Source organism: Boleophthalmus pectinirostris, unplaced genomic scaffold (genome assembly GCF_026225935.1).
Source record: "Boleophthalmus pectinirostris isolate CB_2022bp ecotype Guang Dong unplaced genomic scaffold, ASM2622593v1 HiC_scaffold_9, whole genome shotgun sequence".
NCBI classification, from domain to species: domain Eukaryota; kingdom Metazoa; phylum Chordata; class Actinopteri; order Gobiiformes; family Gobiidae; genus Boleophthalmus; species Boleophthalmus pectinirostris.
Window position 1 is genome coordinate 16,332,364 of NW_026571541.1, and position 24,900 is coordinate 16,357,263.

Below are 24,900 nucleotides of genomic sequence, written 5' to 3' on the forward strand. Positions count from 1 at the left end.
AGTTAGAATCACTAGTGTACACTTGAGCAGATGGTAATTAGTGATAATAAATGGATTTTCTGGACGTCACAGCAGGGCTCTGAGAATGTGCTGATGGGCAAAACAACAATGCCTTGTTATTCTCATGAACACTACACTTTTGGAGGAAATAATCTCCACTTCCTGTCGACAGGCCTGCCCCTTTCTGATGTGATTATGTAAGACATTTTGGTATATTTCTGTGTAAATCCTCTGAACCAAACCTTCTATATTAAGAGTATGAGTATTCACGCAACAGACTCCGCTGCTAATGAGGTAGTGATCCTCATGGCTCTTTGCTGTCATCCAAGTCTGCACCAGCTGTGAGGATAAGTTTGAGTGGTTATAGTGAGTTCTAAGCACTAAAAGAGTACAAATACAAAAGAGACAACACATCTGCAATAACTAGAAAAAATATGTGCAGTAATTGATCTCTCTGTTAGAACATTCTCTCACACTAATACTTTTTGCCAGGTTCCAAATCAGTTTTGTGCATATTGAATCCCAGATGCCATTGAGAACAGAGAGGTGGTTCTTAATGAATCCAGTTGTGGGTTGACTCTGGCAGTTCAATGTTTACCAGAGCCAGTTTTATCAAGGGAGACAAAAACAAAGGCAGAACAACAGATTTCAGCAGTCCATGCCAATGAGATTTTATTTGCCAGTAATACAAATGTTTTGTTTAGTCAGATATGACTGATTGTCTTGTACTCCCATTATTGCATTTGAGCAGTTATTAAAGTGTAAGTAACAGCTCTGTATGCGGTTATGTGACTTGATTAACTGGCAGAAGACTGAAGTTTGCACTGATCCATATCCCGACTGAGACTGTCAGATAGACCAGCACAGACCCGTCCTGTGTGAGCCCACAGTAGTGCCTCTGTGAGCACTTGGAAAAAGAGTCTCCTCAGCTGTGGCCATGGCTAATTGCACCACACTACCCCTCTTCCCACTGCTTCCTGAGCTGCCTCGGAGTGAGGCACCTGTTACCTTTGTGTCTTTATATAGTGGCCCTCTGATCCCTGTTTGTCTCTGCAGTGGAGCGATGCATGAGTGTGATGCAGTCCGGGACACAGATGGTGAAGCTCAAGGCAGGGTCCAAGGGGCTGGTGAGGCTCTTTTACCTGGACGACCACCGCTCCTGTATCCGCTGGAAGCCCTCACGCAAGAGTGAGAAGGCCAAGAGTGAGTACACCTGCAGTCATCAACAAATACACACCACTCTTTGCATATACAAGCGTACATTATGCACACACAAACAAGCAGCCTGTCCTAATCTGTTGTTTACGCATTATAAACTGCCAGACTATCTTTAGTAGAATGAAGGACTATTTCCAATTCAATCAAGGCTAAGCAGTAACACATCTCACTCTATTCACGTAACGACTTAACCAGGCTCCTTTATTGCATTGCTGCAAATGGATGTCAACATTAGCACCTGAAGTTAAATAAACTAAAAGCAACAACTAGCTACAACTACCATAAAACATATATCTTAGTTGTAGCTTTGCCCAGACTTATCATAAATACTGACATTACAAAGTACACAACATATTAATCACACTCATTGTTTTCTGTTGTTCTATTGCATGTCACATCTTTATCATAACAAACAGCTGCATGGTACAAAAAGAGCGCTGCACTGCACTGTATTCTCTAATGCGCAAATGTCATTTCTGAGAACATCTCATCAGTGCAAATACTAGCAAATATTTCTGAGAATACAGTTTGTTCTAAAAATTGTGCTTTTGAGAGATTATATTTTTACACTGTTGACCTTAGTCACCTTTGAGTCGAGTGGTTTTATGTATCAGCCCACCACTGTCAAGTAGGATTGTTTAACCATGAATGTGCATATGTGTGTGGGGGTTGTCAGCATAAGCCTCTTTGATCCTCTCCTTTGACATTATTAAGAGAAGCATACAACAGATGCCCATTGCTAGGTTTGTTTGTGTTTATTGTCAGTCATATTGTGAGTTCAGACGTAGTGAGATTAAAAAGGGAGAAGTTAATACTCATATTTGAAAGAAAAATGACAACTTGCAATAAAAGATGCACCAATCCATCTTTCATAAGATGGATTGGTGTCATAATATTGATACTATTGCTAATTCTCAATACTAATTGATTGCCTATGTAGAGACATTTCTTAAAATATAGCAAACATGGTTTAAAGCTTGCAAAAGTCAGTGTTGTTGTTACTTAAAACTGCATTTTGATGGAAGCCAAAATATACTCTCTTGGGTATCCCAAATTACCTCATTATCATTTTGTTACAAAAAAATGCTGTATTTTTGGTAGGTGGTTAGAAAACAACATGTTAAATGTGTAAGAGACAACGATAAACACGCTTTAGTTGGTCCTTTGTCGAAATGCAAACCTGATGATGATTTACCTAGAGTTTTTTCCACACATAAACAAACCTGCCGGCATTACAATCCTGTGAGACCAGGAAGAACTCTAAGAAAGAACTACTAAAAAGGCAAGTCTATTTTTGACAAAGTTGGGTTCTTAATCCGTCCTTTCAGCCATAGATACTGTATTGTGCAAAACGTTTTGCCATGTTTTAAGCTCTGACATAGAAATTAAGATGGGTTTAAAATGGCTATGAATTAGGGCTGTACAATTAATCACAACTGAATCAGAACTGCGGTTTGCTATTATCAAATCACAAAGGCTGCAATTAACCATGTAATAGAAAAAAATTTCTTCTGAAAACAAAATGTGCCTTTCTATATAATGTCAATGCTCCTGGGCATGTGTACTCTGAAAATAATTATCATTTTAACACATACATTGAATATATATAAAAAAAAGTTCAGGCTGATAATGAGGGGTGTTAATTCTCTCTCTCTCTGTCTCTCTCTTTCTGTCTGTCTCTCTCTCTCTGTCTCTCTGTCTCTCTCTCTCTCTCTCTCTCTCTCTCTCTCTCTCTCTCTCTCTCTCTCTCTCTCTTCCCCCCCACACACACATGCACACACACACGCACATGCACAAAATACATGGGACATTACACTAACTTATTAATTTCTTGGACACCCATCTTATCCTTACCATTGTCACTACTTGCTTAACCATAACTTTCAAACTTAACCTTAACCTATTTTATGTGATGTTTGACCTGTAAAATCATGAAATTGAGCTAAAAACGAAACATAAGTAGGACTTGTTTTTTTGTTTCACTAGATGTGAGTGTGTATACAGATTTTAGTGATAAATACCCACCAACAAGTTCTTATTTCTATTTCTAAAAGCATTATTCATGGCCATTACCCTAGTAACACAATTTTGCAGTGTGCAGCGTGTAACCATATTTTACCTTAGTTTTGTTTTATCTATTTTTTAGTCACCATTGATTCGCTGTACAAAGTGACAGAGGGAGTTCAGTCGGACATCTTTCACCGTCAGGCAGAGGGCAGTCTGGATCCTGCCTGCTGCTTCACCATCTATCACGGAAACCACATGGAGTCTCTGGATCTGGTCACATCCAACTCAGAGGAAGCTCGGACCTGGGTCACTGGCCTGCGTTACCTGATGGCTGGGATCAGCGATGAAGACTCTCTCGCCAGACGCCAACGAACACATGATCAATATCCTTGAAAAATAACACTTTGTTTTTCACTGACATTATTAAATCACAATATCCTCCATGTCCTTCATTCTCATACAAACTAGATTGTGTTTTTAATTAATTTCATGAAAGGATGAATACAAATTTTAATCATTTTGTAATCATAAGTCTGTAGCTTCTCAGATAGGAAAAGGATGTTAAGGCAACCACAGATAAAATAGGTATCGCTGGTAGAAAAAGAAAACACGCACAGCTCATTGTCTTTCAAAACAGGGTTATAAGTAAATCATATTAGGAAAACTTTTTTTTTCTTAATGATTTCAACGTGGATGAAGCAGACATTTGAAGAGGCCGATAAAAATGGTGATGGTCTTTTGAACATCGATGAAATTTACCAACTTCTCCACAAGCTCAACGTCAATCTGCCACGGAGGAAAGTTAAGCAAATGTTCCAGGTAAGTCCAACAGTTAAACAGCTGGAAAAAAAAAGACATGTTTCTTTAAAGGGCCCATATTACACTATGTTTTGATCTATGTTATAATGCTGTTACCTCCTCAAAAACATACCTGGTGTTGTGTTTTGTTTTATGCACACCTTTAACACACCAACTCCACATATTAAGGTTGAGTTCTTCTCTCAAACAGAAAACACTGTGTTCCACCTTGTGATGTCATGTGGTAATAAAAGAATCCACTCCATACACCTTCACTTCAATCATTTGGATGATTTCAGCCCCAGAATTCCAAATCTCTGCTAAACTAAACTTAAAAGGAGCTGTTAAATTGATATCTGTTGCTTCATGACATCACAAGGTGGACCAGAGCATTTTGAGCTTTGAAGGTGTAGACAGTCTCAAACATGTGTGAATGAAACAAAACACAACTCCAGATATGTTTTTGAGGAGGTAACATCATTATAACATGGCTTAAAACTCACAAGAGTCAGTTTTGTGTAATATAGGACCTTTAATAATAATTGTATAATGATTTCAGAGAATATAGCAACAGTTTCTTTGGTAATTCAGTCAGTCTACTTTTTCAGCAAATGCACTGTATTCAAGTCAGCTATATCTTGTGCTTATGCAATATTATATTACATATGTTGACTCCCTTCTTGTTGCCATTGTGCTTGTAAATAGGCAGCATGCACTACAATGGATAGCAACAAGGTGATATCAACTTTCCCTTGGGCTTTTCCCACCATAGCATTCACTCTCCTTAGGCATGTACTGAAATGCTTTGTATAATATGGCTTATGTTATCTGATGCCCTTCCATCACGTGATTATATAAATGCATTTATTTATTTGAAATTAAGAACCATCTTTTATCATAGAACACAAAACATTTATCAGATTACCATTGCAAAATGTACTACTTGTTATAAGATTACATAGCAGAAAAACTCTTTTTGATCTAAGTTTAATAGTTGGATATTGCATAGGTGTTGACAGCTTGTATGCTTAAAATACCCTCCATCAGTCTGTTTGCTGCCCCAACTGGGAACGAGGTGAATTCCAAATATAGTGATTTATCCTGGCTCCTGTTTGTAGATTTGTGTGTGTCTATGTCTGTGTCTGTGTGTGTGTTTTGTGGGGTTTCTAGAGCCCACCGCCAGCTCATTACTGGAGTGTGATGGAGGCATTAGCTGGTATTATTAGATTTGGTGTGGATACGAATAGACCCCAGTGAAAATGCAGGCAATATGAGCTTCTGGATCCTAAAGAAAGGTGACAAGGCTAGAATGAGCATCCTGTATATGTGTGTCTTTTGGCCAGATGTAGGTTAAAGGATACAGAAGGAGAATAGGTAGAAAGTAATACAGCAGCAGCCTTTGTGTTGTTATGGTAGATGTGTTTCTAAAGCTAAAAATGGGAGGTAACGATGACTGTTGGCACATGTGAACATCTGCTCCCCGCCTGTGCACACTTCTGAAACGTCTGTAGCCAAACGTCTGACCTGACAGCAAAAAAGCTCTCAGTACCAACTGTCAATAGAATGGTAATACAATGCTGTATTACACGTACAATTAAGTACAAAGGACTTCCACTGAGATTCTATTTTTTACCAGACACTGGATCTTTCCACATCCCTGCGAAACACAGCAGTTGTATTGTATTGCTAAAGATCACTTGTATGACAGGCTCTTTTGTTGAAACCATTTTGATAAGATTTACCTCAATATTTTATTGGAAAGTATGTCAGCCTGGTTACCTGAATATTGTAATTACTTTCAGTCTCAGTGGCACCCTTAAAGGAAATAAGCGATAGAAGATTTCAGAATGAATAATCAACAGCTCATGTTGCTTATTATAAAGTTGTCTCAAGTTGTCTTCTTAATATCTTTGTAGTGCCTAAAAGTGCTGACTTCCTGTTGGTGAAATCACTTTCTATGCCAGTGCATCCTTCACACCACAATATTAAAAAACCTGTTATGCAGACTGTGGCATTTTTATAATCTTTGCAAAACCCTTATTACTTAGATCACACACTAAGCTGTTGTTTTTAGCACCTACCCAGTCACCAATATAGTCATTCATTTCATTTTTCACAGGAAGCGGACACAGATGACCAACAGGGCACACTGACGTATGAGGAGTTCTCCGTCTTCTATAAAATGATGTCAATGAGGCGAGACCTGTTCCTGCTCATGATGGCTTACAGTGAGAGAAAGGACCACCTAAATACAGAGGAGCTAGCCACCTTCCTGCGCAATGAGCAGAAGGTGAGCCTTCTATTTCCACTGTTACAAGCCTAAAGCCTTAGTTGAAATATTTTTGTTAGACAGGGCATAGATAGACATGACACCCTAATAACGAGTGTCATTCGAAGATCCAACCACTTAGTCTACAATGTATTAGTCACTTGTCACACTGTCTGCCCAGCCTGTTCCTCTTAGATAATCTCTCAGGCCTAAAATGACTCTGTCTCGGAGGGGCCCTTGTCTTGTCCTCTACAGCAATTTAATTTTTCCCAAGGAGTTTTTGCCTCCTCATGTTCTTGTCAACAACATTAGATTCATTATGTTTTATCAACTGGTATTATAGCATAATCAGGTCTAAATTATGTTAATTTAATGGGCAGAGTTAATTTTAATGAAACATGTTTCTGTTTTTGCAGATGACAAATGTGACACCAGAGTTTGTAGCAGAAATCATTGAGAAGTTCGAGGAATCTACTGAGAACAAACAAAGGGGATATTTGGGCATTGAAGGTAACCCATTAAGGCTTAGATGTACAGGTTTACAAAATGAAATACATCAATTTTAATTATACAAATATATTTTCATGTAAATTGTCAGATAGATCCTTTCACTAAAATTGGAAAAGAAGATGAGGCAATCCCTCTTTCACAATTGCTAAGTGTCTGTGACAGTCTTTTGTTGTTATTTTGGTTCATCACACTGGAATCCTATTAAAAACAAGACAAAGAGTGTATAAATGGATTCACTGTGGAAGCAGTGTGTATTGGCACATGTGACAGGGGTGTTTTGGAGGAGACAGACACTTCACATGGAGCTGAGATGAAGGGTGAGACTAACGCTGTGCTTTCAGGGTTAACTTTGCTTGTGTCAGACCAGGACACCTTCCCCCTCAGGCTATAATCTGACAACCACATACGTACAAAAGGATTTTCATGAACATCTTAGAAGTTCACCCACCAAAATGTCATTATTTTACATGTAGTCTGATCCTAGATTTTTCTTCTTATATGTAATTTCACAATCATTTATTTTCTGTGTATCTCAATTTCTTTTTCTGTCCTTGACTCTTTATAATCACAATTACTTTGGTCTTCTGAACCTCTTGCTCATACTGTTCCACCTCAAGGCAGAGTACCTTTAAAACACACCACCAGTCGCTTCAGTCCCTTCCAGCAGCTGGTTACTGTGAATTCTGCATGTTGCTCAAAAACGTTGTTGTATTTTTCAGGATTCACAAGTTTCATGCGCAGCCCAACATGTGACATTTTCAACCCTTTGCACAATGAGGTGAACCAGGATATGGAGCAGCCTCTCTGTAACTATTTCATCGCATCCTCCCACAACACATACTTGACTGGGGACCAGCTCCTGTCGCACTCAAAGACAGACATGTATGCCTGGGTCCTACAGTCTGGTTGTCGCTGTGTAGAAGGTACCCATTTGCATCGAAAAAATCTGTACTGAGACATGTTTCTGTGGTTGTGGAAATGTTGTTTATCAATATCTGTTTTGCATAGTGGACTGTTGGGATGGTCCTGATGGAGAACCAATGGTCCAACATGGCTATACTCTCACATCAAAGATCCCCTTCAAGTCTGTCATTGAAACCATCAATAAGCACGCCTTTGTGAACAACCAGTAAGTGAACCATTTTCTCATGATTTTTCACCTTTTTCATCTTAAAATCTGTCACTTTATCATGCGAGTTATTATGAGTAAGTGATTGTCCTGCGTTAAGGTTAAAGATCCATTGTTTAACTTTTCTAGTGGAGGGTCTGTCAAATGCTTTTCTCTGGGGAGACCACACCAGATCAAGTTACAGGTCAGATCTGCAGAGAGGCCACCATGCTCATAGTCAGAATGCCTTTCTTTGAGTTACATTTCAACATTTCAAGCAGAGCAATGACATATCCATGGAAACAAGCAGATGACCTACGCCCAACAAAAAAGTTACATAATCCATCCTTAAGGCATATACCCCATGAGGGAAATTCATTCACTGCATTTGACCCATCTTTCAATGCTGCTGAGAAAACCTGGGGCAGTGAGTCGCCGCAGTACTAGCTATGGCAATTTGCTGATAACATTATGCCAAATGACAAGTGGTGCATATCACAGATTATCTTTTCATCATGTAAGTGTATGGATTGTTTTAACAGCCAAATTGTAATGGCTAGATAACTAGGTCAGAGCCAAAAGTGGTGTTCACGTGAAGTGAGGTCCATGGAAGGGGAAGTGGTTTAAGTAGATGTTCAAAAATTGTTTCAAACTCACGTATAGCTATGTAACTTGTTTGTAAGTGGGTACAATGTTTTAACACTGTGAATCCTGGCAATAATTACTGTCCCATCTGCTTCCTGTGATTCCCTAAGGAACTCCTGTTTGTCTCTGCTGAATCAAACGATACCCAAACAAAGTATTCTGCTGCCACACTGGCTTAATTTAGCAACCATCTTTTCTATATTGTGAATCTAATCTATAACAAATCCTAAAGTGGTGATCTTGAAATATCTTGTATGTTGATGAGAGCCACTGAACAACCTTTTTTGAACTTGACTGTGTTTAAAAGAAAATGTCATAATACCAACCAACACTGCATTGAATGTTGGAAATGATTGTAGCTAGACCTTTAATTAGCATTCCATACAAGCAGGCATGATTTTGGTGTAGAGAGTGATTAATAGTTGTATAAAACAAACATGGCTTTCAATATAAATTTCATGAACATAACTCATTCAGACTTTTTATCATTGGTATTTAACACACCGAACTCTGCTTCAAAACCACATTGTTTTATTTACAGTGGATTAGCTGTAGACCTCTCATTACCCAAGCATATGACTGGTGATTAGAATTGACAAAATCTTGAATATCTAATTCAAATGTTTTAATAAAATGGCAGTATTTGATGTAAGCAGATGTTTTTCTCATAGCTAAAATTATTGTTCAGTAAGTAAATAGTCAAGGTCTCTAATTAAGAGAAACCTGTGTATTCCCAGCTGCAGGTTGATGAACCATTTGAAATAACAGTATGTGTTGAATAACTGATTAAATTTCAAACCCTATCCTACTCCAGCTGCTTCATATTTTATCAGTAGCACCACCTGATAATGTGATTAATAGCCTGAGGATGGTATCGAATAGACAGGACATACACATTGCTAGTCTCCAATCACAGGGATCACTGGGCTCTCCTGGAACTTGCCACTGTCTGATTTCGGCTGTTGCAAAAGCAAAAAGGACTTTCCACTTGAGAGTTTGTGTGAGCGTGGATCAGAGGCTGTGTCCCCTGAGGCAGAGCTGTCAGTCTGACAAACCTGACATTTGAGCTGCATTTCATTGTGGCCACAAGTCATTTTGCTGTTTCTGAATACAATCTCTCACACACACACAACTGTGGTTGCACATTAGGCATAAACACACACTAGTACAAGCAGCTCGTAGCACTATTTGTGTGACCATTTACTGTGTACTCCATAATATAAAGGTTAGAAGGTTAAAAGTGATGCTTAGATTGTACTGTAACTTGTACTTGTAATGTTGTGTCTAGCTAAAATAAACATACATGTAATGAAACAAGTAGTAAACTAGTAGAATATGTCAAAAAGTAATAATTTGGGTTTATGTTTTCAGTTCAACACATCCTTCTTTAATCATCCATTATCTTGAAGGGACTAAGAATTAGCAGTTATTGCTCAACTCAGTTTCATGTGTTAATGGATAACCACCAGGCACAACAGTATTACCGCTGACAGGTACAGTTAATTATTGCCATAGTGGCATATTTGAGGTTGTGATATTAGGATGCAAATGTAATATTTCTTCCTGTGTATTGAAATACTCAAATACTCATACTCAACTGGAGCAGGGCATCTCATACTCTGCAGCACCTGTGATTCTGTTTTGCAATTGCTCATTTTAACCATGGACCTGATATTATGGACCTGTTATTAAGCATTATTTTTTCTGGTTTCAGGTTTCCAGTAATTCTTTCCATAGAGAACCACTGTAATATCCAGCAACAGAAGAAAATCGCCCAGTACCTGCGAGAAATCTTTGGAGATAAATTAGACATTGGACATGTGTTGACGGGAGACTCCAGAACGTTACCAAGTCCTCAGAGTCTTCTGGGCAAGATACTCATTAAAGTAAGTCATGATCTTGTGAGACAGATGGAAACTGGCTTATGCTTTAAGTCCATCCATGAATTCCTGTTTGATGCTCCAACACTCTTAAATAAGCCATTTTGTGCACACGCCTACCACTTCTGTGTGTCAGAAGAGAGAAAAGAAGTGCTCATTATCTTTGTACTTATTTTTACATTACAAGCGTGGCGGCTCTAAGAGTGCAGCAGGCAGCTAATTATTTTCCATAAACAGAGAAGATAAGAGAGAGGAATGAGGAGAGGCATACTGGTCCATCACAATTATATAGGTGAAAGGCGGAGACATGACATATATGTAAAATGCAATTCTAGCCTGCAAGGCTATGATTAATACCTAACAAAATTATAGCGTGGTATCTCCTGATATCAATCTGTAATATGGAATAAAAAATGTGTCTCCAAGTGGTGACAGTTTAAAACTGCTAAATCCTGTATTTTAGGTTCTGAAATTAAATGAGCTCATGACAGGATTATGAATGTAATGTTGTAAACCTGACATAGAACCTTTATGAGGAATAAAATCCAGTATGTAATCCTTTTCTAATTGCACTCATTAAAATAATTTGCACCCTTCTGAAATGCAGGTTGCAGTGATTAGAAATAATGGGTTATAAATAATGCAGTATCTATTCTATAAAACATCATAACAAGGAGCATCCAGATTGTGAGTTCAGTCCTTGGTCACACCATTGTAATCACTCTAGAAGTATGTTCTCCCTGTATTACCATTAGTTCTATTTCAGTTCTCCAGCTTCCAAAAACACATGACACAAGTTAATTGGTGGCTCTACATTTCCTTTAGTGAATTCATTTTGAGATAATTGGCTTGTGTCTCTTTATCAGCCTGGCAGAGTGGCCATCTACCAGTTTATGGCCCAAAGTTACTGATACTGGGTTTATAAATTATCTGGTACATTGAATTTGAGTGCTTTAGACATCTAATATTCTCATAAATCTCCAACTGGTCAGGACGTTCTATGACATCATGCTTTTATTACATCAACTGACTACACTGCAGACCTGTGTCCAGACTCACCAAAGAGTCTATTCATCCAACAAGCCAAGGAAAAATGAGAGATGGACACCACAGATTATCAATATGTCCAAGAACACAATAAAATGTTTTGGAATGAGAACAAACCGTTCCTGGCCTGGTGTCTGTAAAAGTAAAAGAGGAATATTGATTTTCTATGAAGCCCCTCTGTTCTTCTGACCCCACCCCAACCCTTCCCCCTGTCCTCATCTTTTCACCTCTCTCCATCCCCCAGCGCTGTCACAGCCCAAAGAGTCACAAGACAATAAAGAGAAGCGAATAAAGCTGTGTGGTGCTTCCCAACAGACAGAGGATAAGACCAGGTTGCTGTGGCCATGCCAAAGATTTTTTTTTTTTTTGGAGAGACCAGCTAAGAATATGTGTTCTAACCTCCCACACAGTATCTTAGTGAAGGAGTCCCCGATATGGCTGTTTCAGTGTATGGCTGCTCATTAATACAATAAAAAAAAACACCAGGGTGGAAAGTGAGGCATGATTTCTTTATGCATATGTCTGCTGTTTTGTATCACTTCTTAAATTGTTTCTTATGAATCCTTTTCCAGTGTAAGAAATAACATTAAGTTTGATTGTCCTTGCTCTTTCTTACCAGGGGAAGAGGCTGCCTGCTTATTTGTCTGCAGACGTAGAGGAGGGGGAAGTGTCCGACGACGACAGTGCAGATGAAATTGAGGACGATTTCAAGCTCAAGAGCACAAATGTGAGCGACAGAGGCATGGTACCACAGGCTGTTACTGAACATAATTCTCAAACCTGACATATCAGATCAACTGGAATATTTTATCTGTAAATGAATGACAAACAATAATTCTTTCAAAACAGATTCTAGGCAAAATTTCGGTTTACATAAAGGTTCTAATCGGGCAAATAAGCCACCAGCATTCGATGACTGGCACATTGTGCACTTATCCAGGCTTCGGACCAATATGGATCGATATATATTACTATGTTTTCTTTTATTGCTTGATTTCAAATGCATTGCAAGAAAATAAGTCTATAATATATTTAACTAAATAGATTTTTTGATGATGCAGAAATATAAATATGAAATTACTATTCACAAATATTAATAATCAAGTTCACAATTTTTTTTAAATTATCCTTATACATATTATATGAAAATGTAATGTTATAAACTGGGAAAACTCCAGAAGAGAGTCAATGATAGGACAGTGATTTAGTTATTTTGATAGCCTACCTGATGCCTTTCATGTTGTATTCAGCTAAGAAACATGGTTAAAGTGATTTCAAATCAAAGCAAACCAGCCATCCTTAATTACTTAGTTGCTCTTTGTCCCACTGTGACTAGAACATGGGTTAAAGAAGCAATGGTGCAAAGAGAACATCACAGTAGAAAGCCTAGACAGATAAAAGGAATTTGGAATTGATGAGAAAAATTACCTTATTTGATTCTTCACTTGCTGAAGACTTTAGCTTTGAAAAAACACAACGGTTTGATCCCAGATGGTGCACAGTGCATAGTTTCGTTCTTGAATATTCAGTTGAGGGCGTGAGACTGCAGATGCTGTTTGGGCTAATCAGTGCCATTTAAACTGCTGAATGGCAGGGTTCCTCTGAGGTTGCTGCAGTCTATTGAATCAGTCACAGCTTCAGCCCTGTGTGCATTGGTTTTCACAGCAGTAGACATGACAGATGCATAACACAATGTCAGTGGTAGTACTGAGATGACTGATCCAACAGGGATGTGTGGGTAGCATCAGGAAAATCTATAACTTGTATAACTTTGCACAATAAATTTTTTTACAGAGGGATTTGTGGGTCTTGTTCCGAAAACAAGTTACAAACATGTACACTAGTCTACGGAATGATCACTAACACTGGCTTAATATTTATTAGATTTGGAGCATTCTTATACTGTAAAAGAGTAGAAAAAATGTTTTAATCTAAAAGAAGCAGAATAATATCTGACATATTGATGCATTAGGTTATTTTATGAAGTGCCTTTATTGCCACCATCTGCTCCATTTCCATTGGTGTGTGCTAGAAAGCAGCACTTAATATAATTTCAGAAGTTTGTTAAAGTTATCGACCCATTTTTAACTGCAGTTTGGACCCTCAGGAACGAACTGCTCCATAATCTCTCGTCTGTGAATGGTCCATCCACTTTGCTTTAATTACTTCATTAAGTCTAGCTGCTTATACACACAGTTCTTTTTCTAACAGGGCAATGGTCATCATCAAGTGGAGTCTCACATTAGGAAGAAGCTGGACTCTCTGCTCAAAGAGTCCAGAATTGGAGATAAGGAGGATTCGGACAGCTTCAGCATCAGAGCACTACTGAGAGCCACACACCAGGGTCTGCAGAAAAACCTGCGCCAGGTACATATTGTAGCTGTTAAGTCTGTTGTGGACTTTACTCCCTCTTTTAGACTTATCTTAATATATAATTTGTAAGCAAGATGTTTTACTCTAAGGGGTCATTTTGGGTATAATCTAATTGAACCATGTCAAAATACATGAGGAAAAACCCAAAAGGTGCTGCGTTACTTAATATTTAATTGGCCCACTTGCTTCTTCTATATTTAGCAACTTCCTGACGGCCATTTTCAAGCATTGAGACATTGGGGTTTCCTATTCCGTTTGTTGTCACTTGGCTTCTTGGTGGTTCCCTTTACCTCATTCTGTCGCAGCCGATTCTCCTGCACCCATCTTCCTACAGTATTTCTGCTCTATATCTCACATTCTTTTCACTCACATGCAGATATTTTTGTAATGGCTGTTCTATGATGTCGCCCCTCCAACTGAGGTTTTGTGAGATGTAGATGTGCTGTTTATTTAGGTACAGTCATGCTTAGACTCACATTAAACACAAATGAAAACACTTGCCCCTCTCTATCTCCAGGGATCCAAGGGCGTTTTGAAGAAATCTCAGAGCAGGTCTCTAATCACTACGCTTAAACAAAAGGTAGGAATATGCATGTATTTATATGTATTTTCATATTTCTATGCAAAAATCCACTGGCAATACATTTTTATTATGACCATATGAAATAAAAAAGACTTAATTAGATGTTGCCGCCATAAGTTAAACAATAGACAACTAAATTTAATTTAAATGGTAACAGCGTGTAGTAGGATCATAATTAAAACAGCCTTCCTTATCTCCCAGTGCCACTCGTCTGATCGGTGCAGCAGCAGTAGTGCCTGGGCCTATCTCGCACTTACATATGCAGATGAACCATGTGAGGTCTTTATCCAGCTCCTGTGAAGCATGGATCTGTCCCTTTGAGTGCTACAGATTATAGTGTAGCTCTCAGAGGAACACCATCTTCAAATCTATTAAACATTTTGCTTTCTCTCTGCCAACCAATTTCTTGTTAGTATACTCTGTCAAGCTTTACCTGCTGAATATACAGCCCAATATATTAAACAAGCATTAAGGCTTTTCACATGCCTTAATGTTTCTTCTTGAGCCACATTTGATATACGGTTGATCACTGCTAACAGGGAACACCCCATAAGAGCTATTTTTTTATGTTTTTTGTTATCCTATTTTGGTAGAAATATTTTTATATTATTTTAAATTAAGCATTTTTAAACACTCGGTTTCAATCCGTATTCTACCAAGCTTTTCTATTGTTCAGTCACCAGCTTCTGTTCTCATTTGTGTTTCTCCTCTTAGCACGTTATAGTACCTCCTCCCACGTGTGTAAATGTGAGCATGCACGAGTGCATGTAATCTGTTGGCAAGTAGCCTAAACCATGTAATTATTACAACCCGCATACTCTTACAATTCCTTTTCTACCAAACTGCTACTACACAACATTTGTTTAAAATAACACACTAGAACACACGCATTCCCCAAGAGGTTCCATCCTCAGCCCTACTCACTACTGAAATGCTCTGTGTGGGCAGTTTCTACCGTACTGAACACTCTTCACACTAAATGATGTATTTTTCTAGCTTTGCCATTAATAACATATTTATTGCACATGTTCTTAGGCATCATGTCCTACTTTGCATATCTAATGAAACAGTTAAAAATAGACACAGGGCCTTTAGAGCATCTCTATTTGACTGTTAACACGAATGTATGTGCTCTGTCCAGAGACACTCCAAATCCAGGCTGACCTGCCAAAGCGTGGACAAGGAGGACGAGTGTCAGGAGCGGTCTGGGAGGGATGGAGGACAATTCAACAGGTGACCTTTGACCCTTTCAGCACAACTGGGTGTTTGACATTAAGTGTTCAGAAATACTTTATTGAACCCCATGGGGTAAGTTATCCCCTGCATTTGACCCATCCAGTGCAGCTGGGGCCACCTGTCAAGAGCAATGGGTGACTATTTTGGGGACCCATCTCCAGGACTATAGAGGCTACAAGATTTGGCCTGTTGTGCATTTTTTTAGGTTTGAGTTTTATCAATCAAAACATTAAAAATGTTTCATGCTATGCGTAACATTTGTTCTATCTAAGACAATTTTGGGCCACAAATTCAGTTAAACCTAATGTTTCTGTTTATTTTATCAAATGAATAATAATGTGAAACTGAATGTAAAATGTGTCTAGTTACAGTATGGCATGTTTTGCTGTTACAATGCATGGTTTGCTTTAAATTCATGCAGCAGAAGTAGCTACTATGGTTATACTGATATGGAAAACAAAAACAATTATAGCACCCTAGCACTAGTTTCATGTAGGTTATAGATCAGTGTACTATATAACATTTTTTTTAATTCAAATTGAATGAGCTTTTTGCAGAAACTCTGTATATATTTCCCTGTTCTCTCTGGTCCCTGATTCCATATTCATATATGCATGTCTAAAGCATTTGTTAGTATCTCAATGTCTCTGTGACTGACTCTTGATAGCTCACTGTATATGCATGTTTAGTTTACATGTAAGCTCCACTCTTCTGCCTGCACATTGGCTCCTGTTATGCTTTTTGCTTTGATGCTCATTCCTGTGGTTTTCAAGCTGTCTTGTTGATGGGCAGTGTCCCCTGTCGTTTACTGCTGCTCTAAGTCCTTAAGGGATATATACAGTATATATGTGTGTGTGCATCCATCTTCCTTACCACAGTTTTACATGATCTCTGTATCTCTTGTTGCCTTTGGGTACAGATATGGAAGGAAGAGGAAGACCATGAAACTCAGCCGAGATCTCTAACCTCGTGGTGTTTACTAACTCTGTGGCATCTCAGGAGTGTCTAAATGAAGGTATGACATAAGCACATTATACTTTTAAATAAATCTGTGGTAATCTTGACATTTATTCTAAGAAATGTTTGACAACAGGTACACCTGGTGATGTTCTCTCCTTCAGTGAGACCAGAGCTCAGTCTCTTGTAAATCACAAAGCAGAACAGTTTTTGGCCTTTAACCAGAGGCAGCTATCCCGCATTTATCCATCGGCCTATCGGATCGACTCGTCCAACTTCAACCCTCAGTTCTACTGGAATGTGGGCTGTCAGCTGGGTAAGACAGATGCTCTCCTTTTTTACTGCCACACACACACCCTTTATTAGTTATATACTTGTTGTTTCAAGTAAAATTTCCATCAATTTAAATAGATAAGCTCCAAGCAATATAAAATGCAATGAAAAAAAAAACGAACATAATTTGACAGTAGGCTCATAAATCAGATCAATGTCAGAGATTTTTTTTTCCTATTAAAGTTGATGCAACATTTTATAATCTTTTCCATATTTAAACCAAATAAATAACATGACAATTGTGCTTGATCTTTTTCACAAATTATTTAGTTGCTCTATATAAAATATTTATTTGAAGTTAGTTAGGACTGAATGAATAAAATGGCTTTGATATATTATTCAATTGTATTTCCGAATTCTCACCCACAGTGGCCTTAAACTACCAGACAGAGGGCAGGATGATGCAGCTCAATCGAGCCAAATTTATGGTCAATGGAGGCAGTGGTTATGTTCTTAAGCCTCCACCTATGTGCAAAGGTACACATTTTATACAACATTTATTATATTATTATTATTTGCAAAATACCTTCTACTAAAACACACTAAACATCTTCTTTTGTTTTTACATTCAGGCTCTTTTAACCCTTTCAGTGATGATCCTCTCCCAGCATGCCCCAAAAAGCAGCTCATACTGAAGGTCATTAGTGGACAGCAGTTGCCCAAACCCCCAGACTCCATGCTGGGGGACAGAGGAGAGGTACACAGATAAATATAATATATGAATATATAAATATAATAATAATCTAAACGTGTGCATCATATCACATGCTGCCTACAGCTCTTCTTAACTAAGCGCTTTGTTTTGCTAGATTATTGATCCATTCGTTGAAGTGGAAATTATTGGTCTTCCAGTAGATTGCTGCAAGGAACAAACACGTGTGGTGGATGACAATGGTAAGACGATCCAATGTCTTTTAAGAGTGAGAAAAGGTGATTAAATATTTAAGTGTTATTGACTTAAATTAAACAATGAAGACAAAAAAGATCAGCCTTAATTACAAGAACATATTTAATTATTTATTTTTGTGCTGTGTAAAATTGTAAAGTAATATTTTGCATTTTAATATGCTACTTTTTAAAATAAGTATCTGGCAGTCCTGTTGACAGTGGCCATTTTCTCTAGTGACAAATGTTGGGAATAAAATTCTGCTTTTCTTTTCATTTTATTTGATATGTATTTTATATTATTTTGTCAAAGAAATTGGTTGAAGCAGCGGAGTAGAGGTGTGTGACATGTGCCTGATGAAGATAACTTGTGGGGAGGGGAAGTTATCGAGCCCTCTAAGCTCTGTGTTATTATGGGAGAGAAATGTGCAGTGTAAAAAAAAAATACATCACTTGTCATTTCACTTAGACCTCTTTTTGTAGACCTAATGTCTTTTTATATGAAGAGAAATACAATTTTCTGTCTGTATCAGGTTTTAACCCCGTATGGGAGGAGACACTGTCTTTCACGCTGCACATGCCCGAGATGGCTCTGGTACGTTTTCTGGTCTGGGATCATGACCCGATAGGCAGGGACTTCATTGGACAACGGACTGTGGCCTTCAGCAGCTTAATGCCAGGTTTGAAACTTTTTTTTTATCACTTTTTATAATCTTTTACTTAAACATATATATTTTGATTTTTTCTATATATTTCAAAGGTGTGTCTACCACAATCTACCGTTATTGGGATATGTTACAGTAAAATATTACAGCATTCTATGATTTTGTGACACAGTTGCAAAATACTGTGGGGCCACACTGTATGTCATTAACTGGCAGCCATCCTTGTGCATCACATCACTCTCCTCCCTTGGGCCTGCTAAAGGGCCACACTGTGTAGTATTCAGTAGCTTGTGATGTGTTTGATTTGCATAGCCAATATGACCTGTGACTTTGCAGGTTATTTCTGTTGTCTTCATCCTTCACAGTCGTGAACTCCAGATGCCCTTTCCTCAGGCAAATTATATGACAGCTGGGATCTTTCCTTTGACTTACTGTCCTGCTCACACTTCTTCCTCTGTCCTCAACAGGCTACCGACATGTTTACTTAGAGGGTCTGACGGAGGCTTCCATCTTTGTGCATGTGTCAGTGCATGATGTTTATGGCAAGGTAAGCACTGTTAGTCTTGGAGTAAGCCAATATTTATTATTTTACCTTATGTAGTATAGATATAAAAAAAAAAAAAAAAAAGGAATTAACATAACACACCAGTACTATTATTGAGGTGCATTCAATCCTTGTTTTTTAGTGGAGCCCCTTAATCCTGAATCCAAGCTTTACCATTATGCACTTTCTAGGAACACACAAGGTATTCACAAGGGTCTCTGTGCTGCTGCATGAAGCACTAATGCATGTGTTCAGACGCGTGCCATGTCTGAGGCTGTTTTGATGGCATACATTTGTATGACATTAATTCACAAATGTGTATATGAGTGTTTGTTTCAATTTGTCTGGGTTGTTTTCAGTGCTCTTACAATCTTGAAATGCAGCCATGATGTGCATTTGCAAATGATCATCTTGAGAAACAACAGTGCCATCTACTGTTCATTTTTGTTAACGCATGAAATTATTATTTTTTTTCCACTAAAAGAATTTCAAAGAACATGTGCATGCCAATAAACTATCATTCTATAAATGTATTTTAATAGTTCAAAAATTTTTTTTGAACTACTGAAATAACTTCTTATTTGTCAGTGTTCATTTTGTAGATGCACTGACAATTATTTCCGTGTAAACAATTTTATAATGTAAATGTTGATATTACATAGTAATACTAGAACTATGAAAATAACACAGTTGTGTTTCTATCCAACAAGGGAAATCAACTGCGTGGCATTCGAGGTTTCTTCAACCGTTCTTCCAAGTCCTCTGTGGACACAAACACCGGTGGCCTTCGGAAGCGCTCCATCAGTGACCATCTCCTGCGGCGCACGGCCAGCGCCCCAGCCAAAGGCCGCAAGAAGACCAAGATGCCCCCATCCGAGTCTGTGGCCTCCATCTCTGACCAGAAGAACGGGACAGGAGCAACAGCAGCAGGGGGAGGAGTAGGGGAGCAGAGCACTTCGGGACAGGAGACAGGGATAGTGAGACGCTTCCAGCCTCGATCCCCTCTCATCCACAGGCCTATGTCCATGCCCTTGGACAGACTTTTACAAGGACAGTTATCTCTGTGCTCACCTGATGCAGAGCAGCAGGAGACGGGCTCAGACTCTGGCACTGGTAAGAATTCAGCGACCTTTTCACTTTATTTATATTTATCATCATGGGACTGTATGGTATTACCAAAGTAAATAAAAGTAAAATGTGTTAACACAGCAACTATAATTATTATTCTTTTGGGCTTCATTTGTATTGAAGTATTGTTTCTCTAATTTTGAATAAGGATGTTTCTGCATTTTCTTTCCCATTCTGAAACATAACTAAAACTAATCTTCATGAAATCTTAATCTGCCTTTTCTGTCCCATTTTCATTTTCTTTATAGTAGAACACTGATTAGGATGGTCCTTCAGGTAATCTTGAAAATGCATTGATTGATATTTTGTCCAGTCAGTGTATTCTGTGCAGCTGTCATTGGAAGTGACATTTTTGTCACTTGATCCCATTCATTTTCCTCAACTGGTATTTGCAAAGGATATTCTACATTTCAGCTCCCTTTCACAGTACATGACAATCCATCTGTCTTTGTATTGCTGGCATCGTTTGTGGCATATTTTGTGATCTCTATTACTAGGACTCGATTAGTAATATACTTTCATTCTTTTCTGTCCATAGGAGGAGCCCTTTTTAGGCGTCCCAGGTCTTCTTCACTGGACGTTGCCATTACACCAACCACTGAACCAATCTCTACATCCTCCAAAGCAAGTGTCAACCAAACTGATCAACCAGTGGGGACTTCATATCTCGTCATTGGTCGGGAGGAGGGCCAGAAAGAAGCAGACTATGTGAATTATCAAGCAAATGACATTACCCAAAACAGATCCATAATGGCACCAACAAGAACTGAGTGCAGATTTTTGTCAAAGCCTGAATCATTGTCACACAACGCAACATTAACAGTTGTTCCTTCAGTCTCTTCAACTCCAGTAGTTTCATCTATGTCGACGGCCAACGCGGACACGAAATGCCAGAGATCTCTGCATGATAGCACCATTTCCCGACTAATTGATGCTGTGTCCCTAGATGATGACACATGTGGTTCTATCTCCGCTCTGATTGGCCAGTTTGATACCTCGGCAGACCAAAGGAATCTCATACAATCCCCTAATTGCACCTTCTCCATTCACCACCAAACTACCTCCTTTCTCAAGTCACCTTTCAAGACAACATCAACTCCCAACAATTCCCACAGGACAAACCATTTAAGATATTCTACACCATTACCATCCAACAATGCTAATATGCTACATCAGAAGGACATATCCAGCCCGGAAACTGCAGATCTTGAGGAAGTATACACTATTCTGGATGAGGAAGTACTGTTACCTGTCTCTTCATCCAACCTTAACCAACAGATTTCAAGTAGGAATACCCCAGTACAAAGCTTAGCTCCCTCACCAACAAAAGCTCTTAATAATTGGAATAGTAGCAAATACATTGAAGCGGCTGGGGAAAGTATTTATGAGGAAGTTGTTGATCCTCCAGAAAGAATGCCACAAATGGACACACTTAGGTCAAATGCCCCCTTAAGCCCGCCTTTGCAGGACTGTTATAATTTCCCAACTCAAAATGGCTACAATGAAGTGGAGATAAATGTTGATGAGGATCCATTGGATAGGATTATGACTACACCAAAATATGGCAGCCCCTGGAAAGAGCTCACAAGCCCTACCAAACGGCACGCTATCTACCAAAACAATGAGTCACCCACCAAGTGCTACGACCCTGTCAAATCATACGGTGAACGCCAACAAACGGTGATGAATAAATCTCATTTGTCATCTTCACAATGTCCATCCCCGGTTAATACATTTACCTTTAGAGAACCTACTATACACCACTGTATGCAAAACTCCTATAGGCCTAATACATCTCTCCCACTACATCAAAATGGCTATCAAAACAATCAATCAATCAATTCAGAAAGCCACTGCAGAGACTTCAACAGAAATTACACACATAACAAGGAACTGAATTGTAATACTAACAAGATACGAAATATGGCTAATCATGAAGAAGCATTGCAGTATAGATTTAGTTCTTTTGAAAATCTGACTAGGCAGTTAGCAGGAGCCCCAAATAACTGCAGAGATAGCATTTCATCTCCCAGTTTTGTCAGTTCACTGCAAAACCACCTGAGGTATAATTGTATGTCACCCCCTCCACAGTCGCCTCCCGTTCTCAACCCCTATCTCTCATCAAGTAGGACAAATCAGACTTCATTATGTAGTAATAAGCAATTTCTGGAGGCTAGATTTTCCTTGCAAACAAGCTTAGAACTTCCTATTACACAACCAAGCCACAAAGAGTCCATTCCCCCTAGTCAAGCTAAGTCTAAATCTTTAGGTGACTTGACTTCTGAGGACATCTCCTGCAACTTCAAGGGGAAATATCACATCATTAGTCGTAGTTTTGTCACGCCAAAACAAAATCAGACTGGCGTCACAAATGTTGACCATTTGCCAATGCAGTCATGTGACCCCCTAACAGAACAACTTCGCAAACTGGTCACTCTTGAAGGAGATGAGGGTGGTAGGAATGGACTAGACTCACCAAATCATCAGCAGAGGAATTCGCCATTGTTCCATCATGAAACAAGTCCAATGAACGTTGATGAACCTCCACCATTATTAACCCGCCGTTTGTCTTCTCGGAGCCAAAGCCGAGTGCGTAATATCAACAACCGTGCCCGTGAAAGGCAACAGGAGGCTTCCAGGGTGTGGGGAGGTGAACATCCAAACAGTGCCGCCACTAGTATAGGTGGTGTGGTTTTAAGAAATAAAGGGTCTATGTTGAACCCACCAGCCAACCGACACTCCACTGGGTCATACATAGCGGGTTACCTCAGTCAAATAGAGGACAGAGGGCTTCCTGAAGGAGCTTGTACATCTTTGCGTTATGGGAATGATCACTATAGGGATCGCTACTACACAGATGATACTCTGGTACCAGCCAATACTGCAGAGTCTGTGTCTGAGCCGGAGGTGTACTTTCTCCTTCGACTATAGGTTTTTAGAGTAAATGTCTTCAATCTATGTAAGATTTCTTCTTGGCCAAGCCAGAGGATAAAATATTCAGTATAACTAAGCATCTCCAAGTTTGACTGTTTGAAATTGAGCTGTTTGTCTGTTTAGTAAATGATGGTCAACTGAAGTCTGATAATGTATTGTTAATATTTCTGCTAAATGTATAAATGTGCTTGGCACTCCCAAACTGATTGTACAGATCTGTCTCTGTGATTTATTGTCTAACATGTGTATATCGTTAATGGAGCAAAAAAGAATAGGATGTTTGAAACAGAGAAAGAATGTCTTTCTTTGTGTCACATGAATGTGTAGTATAACAAGAATTACACTTTTTTTGTCCCCCAATCATGAAAGCAAATGTGAGGGATACGAGGACCCCTGTACTGACTAAACTAAGTATTTTAAATAAGTGCTAGATTTCTGTAAAATGAAGAAGGGGAAATATGTGGCAACAAATGAAACATTTTTTGACCATGTAGATGTGAAACACTTTCAGTCTTCCTTCTCTTCCAGTGCTGTCAGGGTGTATTTTGTTGAGTCTAATATCCCTCATTGTTTAATTCAACAACTTGTACATTTACATGTATGTATGTTTGTGCATGTTACGTGTGAACATGTCAAGCATGACTATGCACCACTTTTTACAGTCTATGTTGCATTGCTGAATGACATTTGCACAATAACATTTGCATTGGATAAGAAAGAGGACTCTGGTGTAATACAGTATACACACCTCCGGTAGGTAAAGATGTGAAGTTTAAAGGTTTTTTATTTTTATAATTGCTTTGATACAAACTTCAAACTAATTTTCCCGTTGGTTATGGTAATTTCCTTTTCTAAATAAGAGTAATTGTGGGGACTGCAGTTGAACTGAATTTTTAATTTTTTTCTATTGTTTCAGTGTTCCACCATACTTTATTCTTTGTATTGCTGCTCATCAAAGGAGTGTGAGCAATTTCCTACCAATGCAATAAATCTTGAGTATTTGATTTCATTCTGTGTTTCTGTGATTTGTTGCACTAATTTCATTAGTTATTGCACCGTACATGCTGCAGTGAAAGTGCAAAATATTTTAGTTGAACAAAAGGTCAACTTCAGTGTTATTTCAAAGATGATCAAGTTTTTCTAATATTGTGTCCTAAAGGTTTTTTTTTTCACTTTGCAGGTAAATAAGTACAGGTAAATACAGAGTTTGAGCTGAGTGGTGATTGCACAGAAACACATGGTTGTCCTGTCCCTCATGGAATCAGATGGATAATGGGATGTAATTGCTCATGAAATTACTTTAATAGAGACAGCAAATGACACACCTGTTGCTCAGGGCATTCTATTCCCCACACTCACCAGAATCACTAGTGTGCAGAGTCTGAACCTTATGTTGCATATCTATTGTATGACCACAGCAATTTTTTTGTTTATGGACCATTATAAGGCAGAAATATAATAATAAAAAATAGAAACTATTCAAATAAAAAGAAACAAAATGTAATGTTCATGTGATTTTGACAATAATTATTTTGGTTGAGTTTATTTGTTGGAGATCATCTTATTACAGCTTACAGCTTTTGGCTATCAAGAGCTGATTCTATCATTTGACCCAAGAGCAGCTTGTGCAAAGGCAGACACAGTTTTTATGGACAGTGGATCAAGACATTCAAGAGACTGTTTTTTCAGAAGAAATGTTTTCAATAGAAGTGGAGCAGTCAACAATTGAACAATTTAATACAATTTAGTCTAGTGAATCTTTTAAATTATTATTATTTTT

The 24,900-nt window shown here is 38.5% G+C and overlaps 1 protein-coding gene across 1 annotated transcript; it reads left to right on the top strand.

Moving 5' to 3' along the window:
• The first annotated feature begins 1,060 nt into the window (after positions 1-1,060).
• plch1 (phospholipase C, eta 1) lies at positions 1,061-24,129 on the top strand. The gene is given in 22 exon segments (XM_055148001.1): positions 1,061-1,203; positions 3,365-3,608; positions 3,915-4,044; positions 6,143-6,313; positions 6,709-6,802; positions 7,522-7,725; positions 7,811-7,931; positions 10,270-10,441; positions 12,102-12,209; positions 13,694-13,849; positions 14,373-14,435; positions 15,580-15,671; positions 16,594-16,623; positions 16,625-16,689; positions 16,768-16,947; positions 17,334-17,441; positions 17,537-17,661; positions 17,774-17,858; positions 18,383-18,529; positions 18,982-19,061; positions 19,769-20,171; positions 20,725-24,129. Coding segments are annotated over 22 exon segments (5,307 nt in total). The 5' UTR covers positions 1,061-1,067; the 3' UTR covers positions 23,118-24,129.
• The last annotated feature ends 771 nt before the right edge of the window (positions 24,130-24,900 follow it).